The sequence below is a fragment of the Oreochromis aureus genome, linkage group 3 (assembly GCF_013358895.1).
Source record: "Oreochromis aureus strain Israel breed Guangdong linkage group 3, ZZ_aureus, whole genome shotgun sequence".
Lineage (NCBI taxonomy): Eukaryota > Metazoa > Chordata > Actinopteri > Cichliformes > Cichlidae > Oreochromis > Oreochromis aureus.
This window is the reverse complement of record NC_052944.1, coordinates 7,365,133-7,391,913: the sequence shown is the minus strand read 5'-3', so window position 1 is coordinate 7,391,913 and position 26,781 is coordinate 7,365,133. Positions and strand designations below refer to the sequence as shown.

At 40.6% G+C, this 26,781-nt stretch overlaps 1 protein-coding gene across 2 annotated transcripts in view; it reads right to left on the bottom strand.

Moving 5' to 3' along the window:
- Positions 1-24,879, bottom strand: part of adam19a (ADAM metallopeptidase domain 19a) — a 107,741-nt gene extending 82,862 nt beyond the window's left edge. Inside the window, exons 1-4 of one of the 2 annotated variants that reach the window (XM_039609278.1) lie at positions 24,657-24,878; positions 11,027-11,095; positions 10,322-10,401; positions 3,670-3,746 (exon numbers count right to left, since the gene is read on the bottom strand). In XM_039609278.1, coding sequence (XP_039465212.1) covers positions 3,670-3,746; positions 10,322-10,401; positions 11,027-11,095; positions 24,657-24,798 — 368 coding nt within the window. In that variant the 5' untranslated portion in view covers positions 24,799-24,878. Of the gene's footprint in view, positions 1-3,669; positions 3,747-10,321; positions 10,402-11,026; positions 11,096-24,656 lie in introns of both variants that reach the window. The other variant, XM_039609279.1, reaches the window with a different exon arrangement.
- Between the last annotated feature and the right edge of the window lie 1,902 nt (positions 24,880-26,781).

Below are 26,781 nucleotides of genomic sequence, written 5' to 3'. Positions count from 1 at the left end.
GTGTTCTCCCTTTTTTGTAAATAAATTATATTTTAGTAATCGAGTTTTATATTGTTCTATTGCCTTGGCTACTCCACTGCTCTGTCCATTTTTGAAGGGTTGCCCTTCACTTAGAATAAAACCTGGTGTCCACCTACATATCTGGTTACTCGGAACATGTCAGTGTCCTGTACCCATCCGTCGGTAAACTGGAACTGGGCTTGTTGCAGGGCTCTGAAGTTAACAAACACTTCATGAGTGTATGCAGTCACACTTAGGACCATATAATTATAAATATGAGCGTGATGAAAGCTGGGCAGCACGCTAACGTCTTTAGTCCACTCTGTATGCTCGTATGGGTCTAACTCAGGGGTAGGTAACCTTTCTGATGGCGAGTGCCATTTAAAATTTCCTCAGAAGTCAGTGCGCCATATGATTGCATTAGCAATAAATTTAATAACGCTCTATATGAACAGTTACACATTATATAGAACCACTTTATAGAATTATATTTGTTTGCAGATGTTGGCGGCTATCAGCAAATAGTTATCAGCTATTTTGAAACAAAAAAAAGACACTTTTTATTCATACCAAGAACTCCATAACAGCAAATGAACTGTACAACAGAAAATACAAATGCTATTTATGGTCTCCTCACAACAATGATAAGAAAAATAAACTGAGCCAATATGGTATGTTTGTTAATACACAGACACACATGTTAATGTGATCTCTGGTCTCCCACTCAGAGACACAGGTCTCCGAGTGTCCAGCATTCAGACGGCTACCTGAGGACACTGATGTGAGAGAAAATCTGCTCACACAGATATGTAGAGCCAAATACTGTCAATAAGGCCTCTGCAATGTTCTGAAGACAGTTAAACTTGTCAGGTAGTGATGTCCAGCAGGTGAAAATACAAGCTCCATGAACATGCACAGCTGTGGATTCCAGCTGCTTCGATGTCGGATTAACTGGCATTAACTCAGCCAGTTAATGCAAGACAAATCTAGCTGCTCATTAAAGATTTCTGGTTTGATCAGAAGATAAAACATTGGTCCATACACCTGAAAGTCCCAAAAATGCATTGTGTCTCGAGTCTATGGATGCATTTTGACTAAAGACCGGCCCCCCAGATATTAAAGCCATAAAGCCTTTGAATGAAAACAGACGCTGTTGTGACAGTGATGTACACTGTCTTGTTGGTATATGTATGATTTCTATTCATTTTACATCAGATAAAAACTTTGGTTGTAAGCTTCAGATAATTATTTAATAACAGCCAGACATTTTAAATGAGAATAAGAAAGTATTTCTTTGTGCCCCCCTTTCCCGGTAATGCCCTACCTGGCCCCCCTGGCAAAACTTTGCTAGACCCGCCCCTGCACAGTTACCAGCTGTCAGCTACAAAGAAAAGGATCCTGGTGTTATTTGTCTCTCAGAAACAGTTCATAACTTCCCTTCAACTCATTCATGTTACCTAAAAGATAAACCTGTTTCTCCATCACCTGTTCAGCTCTGATGATTCAGTAAGGACATCTCCTGGTTTCATCTTCATGTTTCCCTCTCACCACATATCCAAACCGATATCATGACCAACAGCTTTTACAGCTGTGGCTCCAGCAAACATCAGCTGATACTAGAAATTAATATTAAATAAATTCTAACAACAGCTGATCAAGCTTAAACGTGCTGCTGCTGTTTAGTGCGACATCCGGCGGTTTCCTCTTTCTGGCGCAAAGTGGGTGATAAACAAACAAGAGAGAAAAGCTGATCAGCTGATCATTGATCAGTTTCATGATTGAAGTAGCAACAGGAGAGAGAGGGGAGAGAATGAGAGAAGAAGATGCAGCTGTGCAGCAAAGACAGAATAACTCCAGCTTTGTGTCTTTTTCCATTCTAGCTGAAGTACGGGACAAACTGTGTTCCTTCTCAGCTCAACACGAAACACGTAATAATTTCTCTGAATGCGGGACTATTCCGTTTGTACGGGACGGTTGGCAACTCTACTAACCTTATGAATAAAATAAAGTTCACTATCATCATCATAGCACCCACCGAGCTGTATAGAAACTCCATCATGCTAGCTAGCACGCAGTACGAGTTATTGTAACTGACTGTAAAAAGTCAGCATAACGAAAATAAACTCCACCTGAACTTGGTTTATATCTGACCCAGATAGACTGCAGGTCATAACTTCTTACCTGAAGTTCAGTTCACCTGACGCTCCGACCGGCGGCTGCCTCGGGTCTCTCCTCCTCCTTCCTCCCCTCTCCCTCATCCACCTGCTGGCCTCCACCACTTGTTAATTTTACTGAGTCTGTGGAAGCTCCGCCATAGCCACCACCAAACAACTGAGTTATTTTTACACACCGACCAGCGTCTGGCCAATCCACCACCCAAAAAAAAAAAAATCATCGGGCCACCGAGCAAATGCCCAGTATGCCCAATGGCCAGTCCAGCTATGGTCGTGCATGCCATCAGTTAACCCTTCGCGTGCCAACGGTGGTACGCGTGCCTAGGGTTGCCGATCCCTGCTGTAAATACACATTCACGCATTCTCCAATGGAGTGTGCGTCAGGTCTTTGTGTCACAGTGAATAACAAGCCCAATTTTGATCACAGCAAAGAGGGGAAATACCTTTAACAAGCATAAACATTTGACCATACAACATGCAATTAATTTGCTGGCCTTCCAGCACCTGCCATAATTTCAGGAGAGATGTACAGCATTCCCGTACGATGCCAAGGGGGTACACAGTGGGAAAGGTGGAGTCGGGGGATGCACACACACCCTGGTTCACTAAACCTTGGTTCAGTCTTGGGTGTTGTTACAGGCATAGTGCATGGTGATGGTCACAAATATTCCATGGAATCAGGTAAAATTAAACATAAGGGCAAAACACAAGGCAAACCTTAAAGCTGCGGTTAGTTTCCATCTGGTGGACCCTTTTAATTCTAGACCATGATTGGCCTGGATTTTCTAAGCTGGTGGATGTAAGACAGACGATGGGGAACGGGAACTCTGGATTGAATCATGGCCTGATTTTTACTGGCCAGTAATAAAAAGTATATCACTTTTTATTAGCTCTTGTCAATTATAAAATGCAATATCCTGAAAACACTATTGCTGCACATTTCTACAAAGAGTGTTTGTGTGTGTAGATGCTGACTGACCAGTGCATGTTGTTTATTGCCCAATAATTCATAAAAGAACTTCATATTATTTGGTATTAAGACTAGTGTGCATCACCACCAGACCGACAGAGGGTGTGATGGAGTGACAGCAAGTGACGAGGAAAAATGAGTGCTGCTGAGGCAGTGTGTGTTAAGCACAGAAAAGGTAACCGTAGCTGGCTCCAGGTTTACTTCTTTCTGGCTAAGTCGAAGACACCTGAGCAACCAGAAGTAAAGGTAACTAGAGGCACTGGTGACAGCTGATATTGCTGGATCTCTGGAGTGGAATTCATTTGTGTTTACCAACAGGTTGAGTCATCAGATCAAAAGACCACTAACAGGCCCATTAAATCTTAGTTGTCTAATTATTCAGATATTAAAACAAAAGCAAGTTAAAAAAAAAATAAAACAGCTAGACAACAAATGGACAGCAGTTGACCAGACAGCACTGTGTACCAATAACATCAGAGGCAGAGGAGGCTATACGATAGATTAGGCTGACATGAGAGAACTTACTGATTATGTTCCACTTGAAGCACCAGCTGGAGGTCACTGAATGAGAGCAAGATCTTTCCTCTGACTGGATATTCCTCCTGTAAGGTTATGATGAAAAACTGGGTTAGCTCCAGGTACTTTGGCTTCTTTTCAGTATTCAAAGCCATGCCTATTGGGCTAACTTATGATTTTAAATCTACTATGAATTACAGGTAGATTAAGTGCTTGAAGTTCGTAGTGATCAATATGATTAGAATAGTGCTGTATGAATGAAAAAACATCTCTGATTGCTAGAACCTGTTAGTAGCCTGGCCGCTGCATTTTGTATGGGTTGGAGGCAAGAAAGAGATGATTTGTCCAAGCTGGTAAACAGGGCATTACAATAATCTAAACGCGATGAACAAATGCATGAAAAATTTTTTCCAACATTTCTTATATCAAACTCCGTGAAGTTTGTCTTTTATTTCTTTATGTGTCCCAAAGAGGGCCCATATGTCATAGTGAAGCGTAAAACTGAACGTAATATTGTAAAAGTCATTAGTCTTCTATCCACCTCCGAACAGCGATAAACCATTTTTCAAAGACTTCTCTGACACAGTTTCTCTGGAGAAAGTAAACTAGTGGGTGCTTGGAGGTCTCCCCTCACAGAGAGTTATACGCATTTCTCTGTCCCCATTCAGTCCGCTCAAGAATTCACTACTTTTTGTACAAAAAGAGGATTGTTATAGAATGGCGTCTCAGATCATAATGCAATTTACTTGTCTATACAGGTAGACCAAAAAAAAAAAACCCTTAATGTTTGCATTCTTAATAATGGAAAAATAGTTAAGGACATTAGGCAGGACACCTTGACACCTTCCTCAAAAAGAATGGAAAGCTTTAACAGATTTTTCTGAAGCCCAATTTTTTTTAGTGAAATTGTGAAGTTGACCCGTTAATACTGTGGGATTCCTTGAAAAGTTGTCTTCTTCTTTCTAGCGTTTGTCCCGCATGGCAGGGTCCACTTTGCGGCAAATCCGTCTCCATTTGGCACGATCAAGGGCGTCTTCTGGGGTGGCATTGACGATCTTCATGTCTTCCTTTATTCTATCCATCCACCATTTCTTCGGCCTGCCACGGGGTTGCTGGCCACTGGGCTCATGCCTCATTGCCGTTTTTGTCACTAGGCTGTCGTCTGAGCGTAGTACGTGTCTGTACCACCGTAGCCTTGCCTCGCGCATTTTCTCCATAATTGGTGCGATGCCGAGCCGCTTTCTGACATCTTCATTCCTGACTTGGTTCCAACGCGTGAGGCCTAGACACCACCTGAGCATTCGAATTTCCATCGTGTGCAGGGCCTGTTCGTGCTTGGCGGTGGCTGGCCAACACTCCGATCCATACAGGGCAGCTGGGCGGACTACAGTCTTGTAAATCTTGGCCTTGAGATGGTCTGGCATTCGATGGTTGCATAGCACACCCGTCACTTGATGCCACTTCATCCATGCGGCATTGACCCTTGCTCGCATGTCCGGAAGGATATCCCCGTCAACACTGATCATCGATCCCAAGTACCTGAATTGGTCGGCCTTGAAAAGTTGTAGCAGGAGGAAAATTAATAAGAATGACTACATAACTTGAACATAGAAGGTAGTAACTAAACCAAAAGAGACTGAACAAATATTTAAAAATTACTATAAAAAAAAGCTTTATTCACAGGAGGGCACAGGAAATGGGTCAATATTAGAAGAACTTTACATCCATTACATAGAATTAATAAGGACGAAATAAGCGTAGCTCTAATGCAGAAAAGGCCAGAATACGCTTTTCCACACTTCAGCTGCCAGAAGACAGAGGTGGAAAGTCTCTCCCTGTGATGGGCCGAGCAGTGAAGGAACGTCAGACTTGGTTAAATTATGCAGAAAAATGTAAATCTTGGGCCCATAAAAGAGGTCAAAGTATCAGAACTCTACTCAAAAGCTGACAACAAACAAAACTACTAACTCAAACAAACTGCCCTACCTAAACAAGACCAAAGGGGTAAAACAAATAAAAACCTAACTGAAACTAACATAACAAATTTTCCCAGTTGTTTACACACATTTTCCGAAAGCATGCCTTATATTGTCAGAACTCAACACACAAAAAAAAACACACACACAATGGGCAAAACCCTACAATTCTCCTGCAAAATAAAGTCATCACAATGACTTACTGTAAGCCTTTTTATGGTCAGTGTAACACTTACTACAGACAGTACATAGGCCTACATAAGTGCATTGTAAAGGATTACAGACATATATTACAGATATGTTTGTATTCAAAACACACAAATACATGGTACCGAATATATTTTTACTGCATTCTCCCACAAAAACAATGTACACAGTGTTCATCCCAACCAAAACAAAGTTGCACATACCGTGGTCTACACATACAAACAACAGAAGAATGTACTGAATACAGTTACAGTAAAAAAAAAAATCCACATCACAACCAATATGCTTGTGATGCAATATTCTGTCCAACTTTACACCTATCCTTGGCATCACTGCATCACTGCACTACCTTGTAGTACCATATCACCCTATTAGAGCACTTCGCTCTCACACTGCAGGCTTACTTGCTGTTCCTAGAGTATTTAAAAGTAGAATGGGAGGCAGAGCCTTCAGTTTTCAGGCCCCTCTTCTGTGGAACCAGCTTCCAGTTTGGATTCGGGAGACAGACACTATCTCTACTTTCAAGATTAGGCTTCAAACTTTCCTTTTTGCTAAAGCATATAGTTAGGGCTGGACCAGATGACCCCGAATCCTCCCTTAGTTATGCTGCAATAGACGTAGGCTGCCGGGGATTCCCATGATGCATTGAGTTTTTCCTTTCCAGTCACCTTTCTCACTCACTATGTGTTAATAGACCTCTCTGCATCGAATCATATCTGTTATTAATCTCTCTCTCTCTTCCACAGCATGTCTTTATCCTGTTTTCCGTCTCTCACCCCAACCGGTCGTGGCAGATGGCCGCCCCTCCCTGAGCCTGGTTCTGCCGGAGGTTTCTTCCTGTAAAGGGAGTTTTTCCTTCCCACTGTCGCCAAAGTGCTTGCTCATAGGGGGTCATATGATTGTTGGGTTTTTCTCTGTATCTATTATTGTGCGATCTACTGTACAATATAAAGCACCTTGAGGCCACTTTTGTTGTGATTTGGCGCTATATAAATAAAATTGAATTGAATTAGAATACAGATCTATTCTATTCATTTCTAAGATGTGCAGACTAAATACAGTTGACACTAATAAGAGTAGGACAAACTGTAAATGAATATTTTTTTTTACATCCTGCTTGGCTGCCGTTAAGGTACCATCAGGCCAAACAGAGATTGAGTACAGCAAGTCACTGAACACCGTTTCCAAACTACCAATTTCATGCCAACAAGATGAGCAGATGAGTTTAAACTTTAATGGCTTCATTCTCCCACCTGAACGTGTATCTTTAGTATGTTTGTGTCCATCTGAAATAGTGAAGAAGGTTGTGGAGGATGAAACAATGTGTGGGCTGGCAATGGCAGTAAAAGCTTCCAAAATGAATAAAGAATCTACAGAGGAAAGCATCCCATCAGGACAACAGATGGTAAATGGCCTGTATGTATATAGCACTTTACTAGTCCCTAAGGACCCCAAAGCGCTTTACATATCCAGACATCCACCCATTCACACACTGGTGATGGCAAGCTACATAGTAGCCACAGCCACCCTGGGGCGCACTGACAGAGGCGAGGCTGCCGGACACTGGCGCTACCGGGCCCTCTGACCACCACCAGTAGGCAACGGGTGAAGTGTCTTGCCCAAGGACACAACGACCGAGACTGTCCAAGCTGGGGCTCGAACCGGCAACCTTCCGATTACAAGGCGAACTCCCAACTCTTGAGCCACGATCGCCCCAACAGATGTCCTTCATTTGTGCAGACCATGACAGAGGTGGCTTTAAAAAACACTGCTGCCACTAACATCCATGGCTATGTTTAAATATTCAAAGTACAAAAATCAGGTATGAGTACAGGTACCAAGCAATTGTGCAGTCATTATGTACATATATTTGGGCATAAGTATGGATATTGTTTTTGGACTTTTTGTTTCATCTTCATACATTGGATCCCACCTGTGGTGGAGTCCAGCAACAGAGATACTTACCAAGAACAACTACAAACTGATCTATAATTAGCAGTATGAGGCTGGAGTAAGATATAGATTTTCATTCTAGTTACCAGCCACCTAAACTGGCCTAATAATAAACAGTTAAATGACTGGCCACGGACAACAGACCAATTATTATACCTATTCTTTAGCCTCGTGTTAAGCTGCCATGGAGCTTAGTGACAGCAAATAAAAGGTAAGTGAAAGGTTAATGAGATATTGATGCTGAAAAACTAGTTCATGCATTTATTACTTCCAGGCTGGACTACTGTAATTCATTATTATCAGGATGTCCTAAAAACTCCCTGAAAAGCCTTCAATTAATCCAAAATTCTGCAGCAAGAGTACTGACAGGGACTAGAAAGAGAGAGCAGATTTTGCGTATATTGGCTTCCCTTCATTGGCTCCCTGTTAAATCCATAATTGAATTCAAAATCCTGCTTCTCACGTACTGTCTGCTCCAGGAAAAACTAAACAGGACGCAGGTGGACCCCTGCCTGGTCGCTTGGCTCTCCGACTACCTCACTGACAGACCACAGTGCGTCAGGCTGAAAGACATCATGTCTGACACTGTGGTCAGCAGCACAGGGGCACCACAGGGAACTGTGCTGTCCCCTCTTCTCTTCACCTTGTACACCTCTGACTTCTGCTACAACTCTGAATTATGCCATATTCAGAAGTTTGCAGATGACACAGCCATCATGGGGTGTATCTGGGATAATCAGGAAGAGGAGTACAGAAGTCTGGTGAGGAACTTCAGCACATGGAGTCACACAAACCACCTGCAACTCAACACCTCAAAGACCAAGGAACTGGTTGTGGACTTCGGGAGGTCCAGAGCAGGTCCACTGCCGGTTCAGATAGAGGGAGAGGAGGTGGAGGTGGTCAACAAGTACAAGTACCTCGGGCTGTGGGTGGACAACAAACTGGACTGGTCATGCAACACAGAGCACCTGTATAAAAAAGCCCAAAGCCGACTGTACTTCCTCAGGAGGCTGAGATCTTTTAACATCTGCAGGAAGCTCCTGAGGATGTTTTACCAGTCGGTGGTTGCTGGAGTACTTTTCTATGCTGTGGTGTGCTGGGGGAGCAGCACAGCAAAGAAGGACTTATCCAGGCTGGAAAAACTGATCAGGAAGACGGGCTCTGTGGTCGGCATGAAGCTGGACACTCTGGTGACAGTGACAGAGAAAAGGACACTAAAGAAATTGCTGGACATTATGGACAATGCTGGGCATCCTCTGCACACGGCCATAAACAACCAGAGGAGTCTGTTCAGTGACAGGTTGCTTCTCCCAAAGACAAGAACCAACACACTTAAAAACTCCTTTGGCCCACACGCCATCAGACTGTTTAACTCCTCTCTGGAGGGGAGAGGGAGGAGAAACAGGAGGACAAAGGAGGGGGGAACAACTAAGCTGTAGTGCCTTTTCACTGTGCAATACTTTTTGTTAATATCCAACGGTGCAATAGACTTCAATACTTGAAATGTGCAATTCCCTTGTATTCTTATTCCTATTTATTCTATTTATCCCTTTTGTATACTCTTTATTTATACATGTGTATATATGGTATATTTCTGCTCACATTCTGTAACTTCTGTTGGTGCTGGGCTATTGGAAACCGAATTTCCTGGAGGAACCCACCCGAGGGATTAATAAAGTTTTATCTAATCTATCTAATCTAATCTAATCTAATCTACAAGGTCTTAAATAATCAGGCCCCATTTTATCTTAATGACCTTATAATACCATATCACCCCAAGAGAGCACTTCACTCTTGCAGGCTTACTTGTTGTTCCTAGAGTATTTAAAAGTAGAATGGGAGGGAGAGCCTTCGGTTTTCAGGCCCCTCTTCTGTGGAACCAGCTTCCCGTTTGGATTCGGGAGACAGACTCTATCTCTACTTTCAAGATTAAGCTTAAAACTTTCCTTTTTGCTAAAGCATATAGTTAGGGCTGGACCAGGTGACCCTGAATCCTCCCTTTGTTATGCTGCAATAGACGTAGGCTGCCGGGGGATTCCCATGATGCATTGAGTTTTTCCTTTCCAGTCACCTTTCTCACTCTCTATGTATTAATAGACCTCTCTGCATTGAATCGTACTTGTTATTAATCTCTGTCTCTCTTCCACAGCATGTCTTCTATCCTGTTTTCCCTCTCTCACCCCAACCGGTCGCAGCAGATGGCCCCGCCCCTCCCTGAGCCTGGTTCTGCTGGAGGTTTCTTCCTGTTAAAACGGAGTTTTTCCTTCCCACTGTCGCCAAAGTGCTTGCTCATAGGGGGTCATATGATTGTTGGGTTTTTCTCTGTATCTATTATTGTAGGATCTACTGTACAATATAAAGCGCCTTGAGGCGACTGTTGTTGTGATTTTATATAAATAAAATTGAATTGAATATTTTCCCTTCAATTTAAATTTATGAATATGTTGTCAAATCACAACAACAGTTGTCTCATATAGGGCAGGGTGCAGGGTAAAAACCATATATATATTAAACACACATCTGACCTTTGTGGCAGGTTCTGTATGCTTCTTTGTTTGACTTGGAGAAATCCATTCCACCATCACTGTCCTTCCCTTGTGCAGCCCTTGGAGACACAAAAGAATTAGGAAGATTAATATAATGTGGGTTTGCTTACATAGACTGGGTAGGCTTGCTACAGTGCAGCATCACTACGTCTCTGAGAAAAAAATAGCAGTCAGAGTGCATAAAAGATGCCATCCCTTTTTAATTTAGGAAGGCTGCTGGTTGAATAAGATATCAACTTCAGTATTCTGTTTTATTGTGTGAGGTCAGGTGTAAGTGTGTTCGGAATGTAGATTATTCACAGCTATTCCAGCATGCAGACTGGAAAAAGCTGCAGCTGACGTATACTTTTGGACTAGATGGGATTTATCAAACAAAGAAACTATACATCCATTCAGTATACATTACTGCCATCTTGTGGCCGGAGTCTGCTACTGTTGTTGTCATTTATGTGAACTGGGAAAGACCATCTCTGAATTGAGGAGCTGGCCTAAGGGTACATCTTTCACCATCTTACAATGCTGTGACTGCAGTCATTCCTCAACTCTCTGTGAATGGTACTCATGGTCACTGATCAATAACCACTGATCGATGGTCATGACAATTTGCATATGAATCCTCATGAAACTGACCTCTGTGCCCAGTGTTAGACAGTAATTAGGTAAATGTAAAGTTTATAACGTTACCTGCAATCAGATGAGACTGAGACTGAAGCCACTTGGATGAGTGATGAAACGTTTCTCCCCCTGAAAACACTATATCCAGATAAGAAGAATCAATTTTCTGGTATTTTATTTATTACTGTTTTCTTAACTGCACCGGTGCAACAGAGATTCTACACTCTTAAAAATGCTGGGGGTTTTTCATAACTCGACGGCTGGGTTAAAGCTGCAGGTTCGTAAGTTGGGTTATTGTGACCAAATATTGGTTGAGAAATCATGACTCAGGAGTTGGGTTGGTAATGTGCCAGGTTCTTCAATTCACTCCACAGCTTGACTAATTCTGTTGAGTCATAGGTTGGACAGCTTTGATAAAATATTGAGTCAAAATTTTACCCAATTGTTTGGGTTGAAGATAAGCCTCTGAAGAAGCCACATCATTCTTCACAAACTGCCATTTTCAACTAGACTGTGATCTGATCAGATATCACTGGACTTCTCCACTACTATGAAATAAAACATGGGAAGTAAAAAGTGAATTCTAACACTTTGAAAATCATGCTTACTTATCTTTATTTTTTGTAACTTATATCTATGTACATTCACTTTAATGAAAATTAAAAATGAGAAATGTTATCCCTGCTAACTTTTGAGTATTGTGATGGACCGAGCAGTAAAGGAACGTCAGGCACAGGTTAAAGTACAAAAAAAAAAATTTTTATTTGACCCTAAAACACACTTGGTTAAATTATACAGAGAATTCAAAATCTTGGGCCCATAAAAGAGGTCAAAGTAACAGAACTCTTCTCAGAAGCTGGCAACAAACAACACTGCTAACTGAAACAAACTAACATACCTAAATTAGACAAAGGGGAAACTTAAACAGTGTCTGATCAGCCAACAAAAACAAAACACAGAAAGGCATAGAACACACAAACCCAACTAAAACTAACATAACAAATTCCATTTCCCCCCATGGTCCAGAACTGTGGTATGACCCAATTTGCAGGTCTCCACATATGCTTGCTCCGCTCCTTTTCCACCTTTTAGCTCATCAACCAAGGGACTAGGAGCAGCTGCCACTGAGGTAACTCAGAAAACAAAGAAAGATTAAATCATACATACATAACAGTGTAAACTAAAATGTGCGCACTTATTTTAGAATACAGTATTATGTGATTGTATAAGTAAATTAATTCTAAACCGAAACCAATTCTTTATTACCCTGTAAATTAAATCCTATATTTAAAGAAAGAAAAATGTAAGTGTAGTGTTATGTGTAAGCCTCTATTGTAACACTGATGTTTGGTAGACATTACCACTGTGTGGCTGTAACTGTAGCCATCACAAGTAGATTCAGTTATTCTAAAATTAACATTAAAAATGTTTTAACTTTAATTATTTAACTTTAGAACATCTTTGGGGTAAACCTGAGGGGGAATCTTTGGTTGCCAGTCTTGACGAACACCAGCACATATCCATACATGCAGATGGAGGGCCCGGACACTTATTTTACACTTAATGGAGCACTATGGAGAAAATTGTCTGTCTTGTACATAAACGAAATCAGTTATAAGGTTTGTTGTTGTTGTTGGTGGTGGTGGTTTGTTTGTGCGCTGTGCTGGCCCAAGTAAAATGACTCCAGTGGCAGCTCCTAAAGTGTGTGTGCTGGGTGATGAAAACAAAGAGGATCAGTCAAACATTTTTCTTTTTTTCCCAAAGTTTCTATTCTTTGTATTTGTTTATTTTACAAGAAATCTACAGAAAAGTAAAGTTTTTGTTTATCCAATTATCCAATCAATGCAACTGTTTTTGCCTGCAGCCCAACTTCAGGAATAAAGGCAATTTTGGCCTCATCAATACTGGATCAGTTTCCATGTTAAAAGAACTGCCATGGCACAGGAATGTAAGTATCTACACTTCAATAGATACACACAACAATTAAAAAACCTGAATACTGGGCAGTTTTTCAATCAGTATACTGAGTGTCATTGTGAATATAAAATAAATATACAGTTTGTATGTACTCAATTTCCATATTTTTAAAAGATGTATGCACATTATATGTCACTCATCCAAGTGACATCTTTAGCCATATGCACATTATAGATGCATAAATAATAACATTTGTTTAAATCTATTGCAAAGTTGACAAAAAGGTTTGTACAACCTTGTGACAGTAAAAAGTGTGTTAAACATGATACTTGATCTTGGCTTAGTCCATCTCCTAACGATTAATTGCAAGCAATCACAACCACAGACAGATCTGCTTCATTGTTGTTTTGTCCTCTCTGAGCAAATGTCAGACATAGTGTTGGAGCTCACCGCTCCAGGATTACAGACAACTTGACATTAACCAAAAAACTGCAAATAATCTTTTAAATCTTACTTTACTGACCCTTTTCTTTTGTTTAAACATTTCAGGATATGTGGTTCAGTAGTGATGGGTCCAGCAACACTGACGCACCGGCGCATGTATCAAGCTCACCTAGCGATGCCTGTATCGGTGCGTGCGTCGCTTTAAGAAAAAGTCACGTGATCGATACAGCTGCTGTATCGCTCATTACCAACGCGCCAAGCTGTGTTTAAAAGGTACCGCATCCGCATCTGTCAACGGAACGAGTCGCCACCAAAAAACCCCACAAATTGACTCTCGCAAAGATAAATAAAAATGCACATCTTTCCATAACAAAATGGAAATGTTTCTGCTGTGTGGGATCATTTTGATCTTTTAACTGCAAATAGTTTGTCTGTCTTTGTTTCAGTGTAATCTATCAGAATAGGAAAAACAGCAATGTGACTTGCAGTGTAAATTATTTATTTCATTTTATGCAGGATAAATGTCGCATCTGTTCTGCGGAGCTTTCTTACAAACAAAACCACCTCCTCAGTGTTACAGAGGCATTACAGAGCCAAACATGAAAATGAGGAGACACACTGAGAATGAACACAGGTAGGCCTATATTGACACTGAACAGCTTTATCAACACTTTTTTTTTTTTTATTAATATGTGTTTTATTATTTTGAAATCAAGCATCTAGGAAGACTGTTCTGGACCAGGCAGTCCTGAAGTTTATTATAAAGGACTGCCAACCCCTTAGTATTGTGGAGAGTGTCGGAGAGAAACATTCCAAGATTAGAGGATCCTTTAAGGTACTGGGGATGAGGAAGACATCTTATCAGAACCTTTTCCACCTGACTTTACAGTTTTTTGTGTACCCCAGCTTCATCTGTGCCTGTGAGTTTTCCAAAGCTGGGGAAATGGTGTGAAAAACCCCGCAATAGACTGAATGCAAAAACATTGGATAAACTTATTTTTCTGAATAGAAATTTATAATAAACTCTGAATCAATTACATTTAAATGTGTAATATTATATTCACAATACTTTCATTTTAATTTTTACTTTATGTCATTCACAATATATTTTAAAGATGTCTACAATACTTGCAATGTAAAACATATAAAATGATTCCATGGAAAGTACAATACCTTACAGTGTATACACGTATGACTATGTCATTGAATCAGTGTCTGTTGTGAGTCTCAAGTAAGTTCCCTGCAATGATATTTAAGGTCCAGCAGGTGTCAGTATGGAGCAAAACAGCAACACTGTCGATACAGTTTGGGGAATGTGCTGAAACGCTTCACGAGGCCTCATCTACCCATCACTATGGTTCAGCCCTTGCAGAACTCATAGGCCAGCAACTGTACAGGGAGTGCAGAATTATTAGGCAAATGAGTATTTTGTCCACATCATCCTCTTCATGCATGTTGTCTTACTCCAAGCTGTATAGGCTCGAAAGCCTACTACCAATTAAGCATATTAGGTGATGTGCATCTCTGTAATGAGAAGGGGTGTGGTCTAATGACATCAACACCCTATATCAGGTGTGCATAATTATTAGGCAACTTCCTTTCCTTTGGCAAAATGGGTCAAAAGAAGGACTTGACAGGCTCAGAAAAGTCAAAAATAGTGAGATATCTTGCAGAGGGATGCAGCAGTCTTAAAATTGCAAAGCTTCTGAAGCGTGATCATCGAACAATCAAGCGTTTCATTCAAAATAGTCAACAGGGTGGCAAGAAGCGTGTAGAAAAACCAAGGCCCAAAATAACTGCCCATGAACTGAGAAAAGTCAAGCGTGCAGCTGCCAAGATGCCACTTGCCACCAGTTTGGCCATATTTCAGAGCTGTAACATCACTGGAGTGCCCAAAAGCACAAGGTGTGCAATACTCAGAGACATGGCCAAGGTAAGAAAGGCTGAAAGACGACCACCACTGAAACAAGACACACAAGCTGAAAGGTCAAGACTGGGCCAAGAAATATCTCAAGACTGATTTTTCTAAGGTTTTATGGACTGATGAAATGAGAGTGAGTCTTGATGGGCCAGATGGATGGGCCCGTGGCTGGATTGGTAAAGGGCAGAGAGCTCCAGTCCGACTCAGACGCCAGCAAGGTGGAGGTGGAGTACTGGTTTGGGCTGGTATCATCAAAGACGAGCTTGTGGGGCCTTTTCGGGTTGAGGATGGAGTCAAGCTCAACTCCCAGTCCTACTGCCAGTTTCTGGAAGACACCTTCTTCAAGCAGTGGTACAGGAAGAAGTCTGCATCCTTCAAGAAAAACATGATTTTCATGCAGGACAATGCTCCATCACATGCGTCCAAGTACTCCACAGCGTGGCTGGCAAGAAAGGGTATAAAAGAAGAAAAACTAATGACATGGCCTCCTTGTTCACCTGATCTGAACCCCATTGAGAACCTGTGGTCCATCATCAAATGTGAGATTTACAAGGAGGGAAAACAGTACACCTCTCTGAACAGTGTCTGGGAGGCTGTGGTTGCTGCTGCACGCAATGTTGATGGTGAACAGATCAAAACACTGACAGAATCCATGGATGGCAGGCTTTTGAGTGTCCTTGCAAAGAAAGGTGGCTATATTGGTCGCTGATTTGTTTTTGTTTTGTTTTTGAATGTCAGAAATGTATATTTGTGAATGTGGAGATGTTATATGGGTTTCACTGGTAAAATAAATAATTGAAATGGGTATATATTTGTTTTTGTTAAGTTGCCTAATAATTATGCACAGTAATAGTCACCTGCACACACAGATATCCCCCTAAAATAGCTAAAACTAAAACAAACTAAAAACTACTTCCAAAACATTCAGCTTTGATATTAATGAGTTTTTGGGTTCATTGAGAACATGGTTGTTGTTCAATAACAAAATTATTCCTCAAAAATACAACTTGCCTAATAATTCTGCACTCCCTGTATTTCTGAAGTGGTGTCTATCCAATGTCAGGAAAAGGCTTCGTTCTATCAGGAAGAAGAATTCAGCACCAAAGGAAGCCCGAGAAAATGTTCATCTTGCCTGGTACTAGAAGATAGATTTGTTTCTGCTTTTTGCAGCAATGTAAGGTCTGTTGATGGCTGCTTCAAAGCATTTTTTGGTTTTGATGCAAGTTACCCAAAGTCATGCACCCAGATTCGGGAATTCCTTCACACTGTCATCTATCCCAGGAATAGATGAATCCCAGGACATGAACCAAATATGGTCAAATGAATGAGGGCTCATTTAGCTCTGATGGAAGCGCAAAATGTTGCTCATAAAGGTGCATGAAATTATCTGAGAGGGAGATTCCCTCTTGCCACTTTTCCAAAGTGCTGATGTATGTTAAGTACTGAAAAAAAATCATCAATTCATCAGTTTTTAAAAGTTAAGAGTTTTTACATGTACTTTGTTCTAAAAACAGAGCCGGCTTTACATAGCATGTCTTCATGTGTGTTAACATCTTCATGTGCTATAACCAAAGACTGATTTGAAGTAATGGATATAATATAATGAATTATATACTTTTTTGCTACTTGCATTTTACTTTCATTGATATATTTTTTCATGAATTTGCTGTCTATGTTCTATGTATCATATGGCAATAAAAAGATTTTTTGAGAAAATCCTTTTCGAATCTATTTTTTATAAGCTGAATTTTATAGTAAGTAGAAATCTTAACCCAAACGCTAGTGGCAATATAAGCCATGTGATGGGTTCTGAATTTCGACCCAATTTTTGGTAACCTCAACTTCAAACATTGGTCAATTTAACCCAATTTTTGGATAGTTATCCTAACCCAGTGTGCTGGGTCAAACCAGTAACCCAACCCTGTGAAGTTGAAACAACCCAGCGTTGGCTCGGTCCATATTTGACCCAGCGTTGGGTTACTGATTGGGTAATTTCTAACCCAGCATTTCTAAGAGTGTATGAAACAAGGTTGAAAGAATCAGAATTTAGAATGTCACTAAATTTCCCTCTGCAAGCAAACAATTGCTAATAAATAGCAAACTCTTTGATAAACCATGTGCTAAAAATATGGCAGTGTAGTCAAAATGGGAGAAATTTACACCATGTTGCATTTTTTCAGATGATGTCCACATTTTACATCTCTAAAATTAGAAATATCCTGTCTCAGAGTGACTCTGAAAAAGTAGTTCATGCATTTATTAGGCTGGACAACTTTAATTCATTATTATCAGGGTGTCCTAAAAACTCCCTGAAAATCCTTCATTTAGTCCAAAATGCTGTAACCGGTATGTCTGTGAAGGTTCTCAGTCATCCAGGTCATCGTAGACAAAGGAGCTTGGAAAGAAAAGCGTCTGGACTCCATTGTCCCTCTCAGCGACTGGACCCACCGAGAGGGGTTACTGTCAGTGGGTTACTCCCACAGAGCTTATATCTGGGACTCTCCACCATTTGACCCTAGAACTGACGAAGTTTCTTGGATGAGAGGTGAAACATCTTCAAGCAGCTTAAAGAAGTCCAGATGCTTTTCTTTCCAAGTTCCTTGGGCTGTAAAGGCCGGTCCGTGAAAATATTGTCGGAAATAAACCGGTCCATGACGCAAAAAATGTTGGGGACCTTTTGGTTAATAGACCTCTCTGCATTGAATCATACTTATTTTTAATCTCTGGCTCTCTTAAATCTGCTCTAAAGACCCACGTTTTCGGTTTGGCTTTTAAACCCAGTATAAAGAGGGTTTTTTTTGTTTTACTATGCATTTTATATTATTCTTTTTATGTTATTAATCTCTGGCTCTCTTCCACAGCATGTCTTTTATCCTGTCTTCCTTCTCTCACCCCAATTGGTCGTGGCAGATGGCCGCTCCTCCCTGAGCCTGGTTCTGCCGGAGGTTTCCTCCTGTTAAAAAGAAGTGTTTTACTTCCCACTGTCAACAAAGTGCTTGCTAAGTGGGGGTCATATGATAGTTGGGTTTTTCTCTGTAGGTATTTTTGTAGGGTCTACCTTACAATATAAAGTGCCTTGAGGCGACTGATGCTGTGATTTGGTTCTATATAAATAAAACCTCATTGAAACTGAATTATACAAAATTTCCTCCTAATTTAAAAAAAAAAAAAGGCCTTACAACTGAAACTACCGTAAATCCCGAACTATAGAGCGCACCTGATTAAAAGCCGCATGCTCTAATTGTAGAAAGAAAGTCAGTTCTGTACCTGTACAGGCTGCACCGGATTTTAAGCCGTATGCGTTTCACTTGTAATATGAGATATTTACACAGAAATATTACACGTGAGGATTTTTAACATTTAATTTAATCCATAAGGTAACATAAACATGGTAACATAAACGTTATGGTAACATACAAAAATACATACTGCAAGTGCTTTTGTTCCTCGAACAGCGCCTGTAACACGGCTATCTTTAAGTATATGTACGTATCGGTAACACAAAAATTACGTTGCTTATGGGTTTTTTACGGAACAGTGCACAAACAACATTACAACGTCTCTTAACAACCGATAAAAATATATACCATATATATACTACTTATCATTTTGATTGGTCTACTGTTACCAGGCAAAATGTTTTTGGCCGCATGAAAAAAAATATGCATTAGCCGCACGTCAGTATAAGCCGCAGTGTTCACAGTGTGGGAAAAAAGTAGCGGCTTATGACCCGAAAACTACGGTATGTAAAGGAAGTATGAGATAGTTTCCAAATACAGAGATAAATATAATCTGGAACAGAAGGACTTTTCCCAAACACGGGAATACTATAACCGGAATTGGAAGGTTACAGCCTTTAAGGCTTTGTCAACAACATAATCAAACATTTTTATAATTTTGAGCTCAGCCTTTAATTGCACCACAAAGAAAGTCATCACGAAGCTGTATGAAACACCAAAGCTAGGAATTATAACATTTGACATGTTAAGGAAAAACTGGGAAAAGAAGCAGGAATTCAATTATTTATTCCATTTTTATTACATACTGACAAATCAGAACAACAGGTACCTCAAAGTAACTGTTGTTGTAAGATAAAAAACCCTACAATAATATAAAGAAAACAGAGAAAACCCCAACAATCATATGACCCCTATGACCAAGTGCTTTGGTGACAATGGAAAGGAAAAACTCCCTTTTAACAGGAAGAAACCTCTAGCAGAACCTGGAAGACTGGACAAAGAGATGCTGTGGAAGAGAGTCAGAGATTAATAATAACTAATAACACAGGTCAACAGGTCAAAATCAATAGAGATAAATTCAACTGGGTTTTGTAGTGTTTTTCATGCTGATTTCAGATCTGGGTTTAGTTTTTTCCTAGCACGTACAGTTTTTGTGATGAAGCTAGTTATATATTGATGATTGTTGGTATAATTAGTTAAGCGTAATACCAGATTTAACGACAGTTCCCTGTTATTTAATTTTCAGGCAGCATTAATTGCAATTGATTTCAGCTGTTAGTTACCATGCCTAGAAATTGTATAAATCATCCAGACAGTTTCTATTACGTGTGTAGTGCATTCACAACGAAAGCACGTTGTGAACGCACCACACAGACAATTACCACAGACCATAAGAAGATATACAAATTGTACTTTGGCTATCCACTGGGTGACCAGAATAAATTTTGGGCTCCAAATGTCATTTGCAACAGTTGTTCCAATAGACTGTGTGACTGGCTAAATCTGCAAAAGGCAGCAATGCCTTCTTAAAAGTGTAGTTCAAGTAAAACAGCTAACTGATCATCTGCAGAGGAATGGTTTATTTGAAGAGTTTCAGTCAGGTTTCAGAGCTCATCACAGCACAGAAACAGCTTTAGTGAAGGTTACAAATTATCTTCTTATGGCCTCTGACAGTGGACTCGTCTCTGTGCTTGTCCTGCTAGACCTCAGTTCAATATTGTTGATCACAATGTTTTATTACTGTGATTAGAGCATGCTGTATGCATTAAAAGCACTGCACAGCAGTGATTGGAATCATATCGAACAGATTCCAATTTGTTCATGTAAATTGAGAGTCTATCTTATGCACCAAGGTTAATTATGGATATCGACAGGGTCCCCTGCTAAGACTAATCCTGTTTACATTATACATGCTTTCCCTAGGAAATATTATTTGAAGGCAAGGCATGCATTTTCATTCCTATGCAGATGAATCACTTTGGTGGCAGTGGGAAGGAAAAAGTCCCTTTTAACAGGAAGAAACCTCCAGAACCAGGCTCAGCGAGTGTGAGAGAAGGAACACAGAATAAAAGACATGCTGTGAGAGAGAGCCAGAGATTAATAACAAGTATGATTCAATGCAGAGAGATCTATTAACACATAGAGAGTGAGAAAGGTGACTGAAGAAGAAACACCCAGTGCATCATGGGAATCCTCTTGCAGCCTACATCTATTGCAGCATAACAAAGGGAGCATTCAGGGTCACCTGGTCCAGCCCTAACTATATACTTTAGCAAAAAGGAAAAGTTTGAAGCCTAATCTTAAAAGTAGAGATACTGTCTGTCTCCTGAATCCAAACTGGAAGCTGGTTCCACAGAAGAGGGGCCTGAAAACTGAAGGCTCTGCCTCCCATTCTACTTTTAAATACTTTAGGAACAACAAGTAAGCCTGCAACAGTGAAGTGCTCTAATGGGGTGATATGGTATTATAAGGTCATTAAGATAAAACGGGGCCTGATTATTTAAGACCTTGTACGTGAGGAGCAGAATTTTGAATTCAATTGTGGATTTAACAGGGAGCCAATGAAGGGACGCCAATATACGCGAAATCTGCTCTCTTTTTCTAGTCCCTGTCAGTACTCTTGCTGCAGCATTTTGGATTAATTGAAGGCTTTTCAGGAAGTTTTTAGGACATCCTGATAATAATCAATTACAGTAGTCCAGCCTAGAAGTAATAAATGCACGAACAAGCATGAACAGTCCTACATATTTGTTTGCATTGAAGCAGAGTTCCTGGTCAAAAATGACTCCAGGTACCTTACTGGAGGTCAAGGTATTTCCATCCAGAGCAATTAGCTAATTACCCACCTAAGATGCTGGGTCTAGAGATGACTTTTTAAGTAACGGTTTAACTACTGCCAGCTTGAAGGCCTGTGGTACATAGCTGATTATTAGAGATAGGCTGATCCTATTTAAGATTGAAGCATTAACTAATGGCAGGACTTCTTTAAGCAGTCTTGTAGGAATGGGGTCTAAAAGACACATTAGTAATTACTGAAGGTAACTCAGAAAGATCAATTGGAGAAAAAGACTCTAAATGAATATCAATGGTACTGAAAGTAGCTATAGATAATATTACATCTGTGAGATGATTATGAGTAATTTTTTTCTCTAATGCTTAAAATTTTATTTGTGAAGAAGTTCATGAAGTCATTACTAGTTAATGAAAAAGGCTCAACAGAGCCTGGGCTACAGTGCTGAAGAGAAACCTAAGCTTGTTCCTATTTTCTTCAATCAGTGATGAATAGTAAGATGTTCTAGCTTTACGATGTTCTAGCTTTCTTGTAAAGCAGCAAACTATTTCTCCAGGCTAAATGATGATCTTCTAAATTTGTGATACACCATGTCCTCTCCAGCTTACAAGTTATCTGCTTTAAGCTACGTGTTTGAGAATTATACCACAGAGTCAAGTATTTCTGATTTGAGGCCTTATTTTTCACAGGAGCTACACTATCATGAGTCATACGTAGTGAGGATGCAAAGTTATTAAAACGATGATCGACCTCTGTTGGAGTAGCATTCAGGTAGCTGCTCTGCTCTGTGTTGGTACAGGGCATTGAGGATGATAACAGTGGGTGAATTATATTCTTAAACTTAGTTACAGCGCTTTCAGAAAGACATCTACTATCATGAAATCTACTCCCCACTGCTGTGTAATCAATTATTGTAAATGTTATCGGGAAATGATCAGACAAGAGAGGGTTTTCAGGAAACACTGTTAAATGTTCAGTTTCTATACCATATTTTAAAACAATATCTAGAGTGTGATTAAAGTGGTGGGTGGGTTCTTTTACATCCCTTTCATTCTTGCTGTTACCCTTCTCTCACCAATCAACACTGGCACTCGTCTCCACCCACTCAACTTTGCCTGCACTTCCTTCTTCACCTATCTGTTGCTTTAAACGGTTGACCCAGATATTTAAACATCTAACTTCACTCTCTCCACTCCTTTGGTGTTCACTGTTACAACCATTTCCCTCACATGCACAAACGTATGTATTCTGTCTTGCTTCTGTTAACATTCATTCCTCTTCTCTCCAGTAAATCTGATCTAGAATGGAAATCTAGTTCTTTATTACCTGCATGTTTGATTTGGCCAACTCTCCCCACTTATTCAGGGAGTACACTGGCTTGTGGATTGTTTGGTTCTTTTTGTTTCTTTATTTGTTTTACCTGTAGACATGCTGATAAATGTTAGGATTTTCCATCGTGTATCTATGTATTTGCTGGAGTTTCCTTTTCAGAGCCCACAGGGGAGCCAATTAAGATTTTTAGTGAGCTTTTACAGCTGTGGCTCCAGCAAACATCAGCTGATACTAGACATTTATATTAAATAAATTCTAACAACAGCTGATCAGGCTTAAACGTGCTGCTGTTGTTTAGAGCGACCTCCGCTGGTTTCCTCTTTTCTGGCGCAAAGTGGGAGATAAACAAACAAGAGAGACGGGACTTGCGTCAGAAAAGCCGATCAGCTGATCACTGATCAGTTTCATGATTGAAGTAGCAACAGCAGGGGGAGAGAATGAGAGAAGAAGAGGCAGCTGACAGCGTAGAGACGCAGAATAACTCCAGCCTTGTGTCTTTGTCCATTCTAGCTGAAGTACGGGACAAACTGTGTTCCTTTTCAGCTCAATACGAAACACGTAATATTTTCTCTGAATACGAGACGATTCCATTTTTTACGGGACGGTTGGGAACTCTACTAACTAACCTTATGAATAAAATAAAGTTCACTATCAGTAACATCATAGCACCCACCCAGCTGTATAGAAACCATGCTAGCTAGTACACAGTAGGAGTTATTGTAACTGACTTTAAAAAGTCAGCACAACGAAAATAAACTAAACATAAACTTGGGTTATATCTGACCCAGATAGACTGCAGGTCATAACTTCTTACCTGAAGTTCAGTTCACCTGACACTCGAACCGGCGGCCGCCTCGGGTCTCTCCTCCTCCTGCCTCCCCTTTCCCTCACCCACCTGCTGGCCTCTGTGGAAGCTCCGCCATAGCCACCACCAAACAGCTGAGTTATTTTTACACATCGGCCAGCATCTGGCCAATCCACCGCCTTTCATTGTTTATACCGTTACAAAAAAGCAAACAAACAAAAAAAACATCAACCCATAAAAAACGGGCAAATGCGGGCTATGCCCTATGGCCAGTCCAGCTGTGTAAAAGCCACTTTTATACTACACAAAAAAGAAAGAACTCAAACATCGAAGACTGATGCACTCGGTTACTTAACGAAATAACACTAACTCAGTTTACACACCTGGCAGCTACACTGTATTAATAACATATTATTCATGATTATCATCATCATCATTAATAATTTTATTTCAGTTACTATTGTTACTTCTAAAATTAGTAGTAGCAGTGGACGCATCATATCATCAATTTACCAATAAATTAGCCGTTTCTTCTCTCATACCATCCATAATCATCCATAAATCCAGCAGTGTGGGAGCCAGCTTGTTGGCTCCGGGCTGCATCGGTCCGCCTATCCTCCAGCGACTCTCTGAAGCCTGCCTTTTATGGGCAGCGCACGAAGATGGACCAGCCTCATTCTGACGGCTCACACATGTGAGTTCCTCTAAAGACGTTACTGAGTTGTAACAAACTGAGCACACTTGTAAAGGAGGTCATGGCATACTCCTGAGTCCCCTCGCCGTGTTGGGGAGATGCGGAAATACGTTCAGACGATGCCACAGTTAGAATCTGACCTGCTCACAATAACTCGTTTACGCCTGGAACACATCTGGCCTCTGATTTCCTAAACATGGCGAGTCTTTGGTAGATTTCAGTAGAAGAGCCCCCTCCCCCAGTAACATCACATCTGCCACCCAGAACTGGAAGGGTGGTGGAAACTAACAGATGTCGCACTGCCGCTGCAGTCAGTGGCATACTCCTGAGTCCAGGACACCCAGCAAAGGTCTGCAGGTCATGTGCTGGCCGTTGGTAACAGCGATGATAACATCTTTTTTCACTGAAACGTCTTCACACAGACCAAAAATGCGGTCTTCTGTGTGTCAAAGTGACATATTTCTTGCTTAAACTAAAGCCTTCTGACAGAGGCAGGCGCTTTTAAGGGTCAACAGCAACTGTTAGGCACAACAAGTTTCTTAGGCTGTGCTCTTACCTCGCTCTCCGTGTCTATGGGCTCCGTGTCTGGGGGCTCCTTCCACTGCGCCGTTCAGCACCAGGAAACAAAGAAGAGCGAGCACACGTCCACACTGTGCCGAGGATGTGTGGGCATTTTTCTGCCTGTGTTTACTATACATTCCTGTGACCCTCGATACTGCCAGCGTTCTTCAACTGTGCCTCCCTACCGACTCATCCGACCGTCAAATACTCAGGACAAGAAACCACTTCCTGTCCGAACCACCAAAGTAAAACCGAGCTCCAAACAGCCCCGAATACAGGAAAGATCATGTACAAAAGCTTATGAAGCCCAGCAAATGTTACTTAATGAAAGTAACATTTGTCGTTTACGGAAACAGGCATTACTGATAAACACTCACATACAAATGGAAAAAAAAAAAAAATGTTTTCTGTCATTATTATATGACAGAAAACATTATAACTCTTATCCTCTTAAAGCAGGCTTTACAGTTTTGACTTTCTCCGAAAAGGTTCATTGGACATCATGACTTTAGGACCTCATATGGTCAGTTGTGTGCCTATTCACTAATCTCCAATTAGTGAAAGTACCACAGGTAGATGCCAATCAAGTCGTAGAAACATTTGACAGATGTTCAGATCAGTGTCATGGCAAAAGGAACCTAACCCTAAATCTGTGAATATTTATGTGCATATTATATTTTTTGTTTTTTATTTTTAATACATTTTCAACAATTTCAAGCAAACCTTTTTCACTTTGTCATTGTGGAGCAAAGTTGTGTAGAATTTTAAGGTGAAAAATTATCAAATCCACTTGGAGTAAACCTGAAACATGACAAAATGTGGAACAAATGAATTATTGTGAGTACTTTCTGGACTTTCTTTTCATAATAATTCATAATAAACCATTACGAAGACAGCTATAAATCTGTTTGTTTTTAAAAACACACACAAGAAAACAAGTTTAAGTGAAAGTAAACTGATTAAAGCCCAGTAACAATCATTTTCACCATCCAATAAAATCTGCCCTACAGCTTTCTTCAAGGTCAAAACAAAATAAACACAATCAAAAAACTTTTTTTACTTCATAATTCAAAACATTTAAACACATTTTACTAAACAATTACATTCATTCTAAACATGTGCATAATCCACATAAAAATATTATTCAATATAATAATTATAATCAAATTTATGACAAGTATGATAAAATGGTTTTCAACAGAGGAAATAGCTTTCACTACAATTCAGTTTTCTTTGTGTGGTGCCAAATCATAAAAATGTGAAAGAATGGCACTCCAGCTTGGTGGAGTTCGAATATCTGTTTCTTTCAGAAGATTCAGATCACGTGCCTCCCAGCTGCTTGTATAGATGGCAACATAGAAAAAAATTCTGGGTTTAATTCTATCCATACCCCAGCTACAGCCGCATGCTGCTTTTATGTTCACTCTCTTTGTCTTTGGAATTGTGGCAAGGATTGTGACTTAGCCAGCAGGAGGCGAGTCCTGAATATGTCAGATTTATTTCACTTCATCTTTTCTGCAACGCCGTCACTCCAGTATTTTTGTCATGCCGGGGAGAGAGTGGATGCTGAGATGCAACACAGATGACTTTCGTTTTTTGCAGGTCCTCTGTTTTGTTGGGAGGACATTGCCACATGTTATGCTGAAAGTGCAGACAGTGTTTTAACAGTCAACTTTGTGTCACAGTAAATTTTATCACGTGCAATAAAACAGTGACATTGATGAGTGTTTTTGAGCCCCAGAATGAAGTACAGAGAGCACAAAAGCTCCTAGAAACATAAAATGTACTGTGTTCAGTCTGCTGCCTGATTCAGTAACAAGAAATCCAGTGTGCTGATCACAGAGCTTTATAGATACGGTTGGTGTCATCTTTTAATTACTGATCAGTCGGCTCGGTTCACTCTGGCACAGCTGGCTGCCGGCAGAGCCCACGGGCACACCACTGCAGCCCCCTCTGGCTTCTGCTCCCTGGCTCCTGGGTGACCCCTGGTCTGGGGCTCTCCTCAGCTCTTCCCAGGAGGGTGGCAAGGATGCCCCTCCGGTGGTCCTCCTTGGGCTCTCGCACTCTGGGGTCTCTGGACGTTTGGGGCCTGGATCTCCTCCATGCCTGCTTCATGCCCT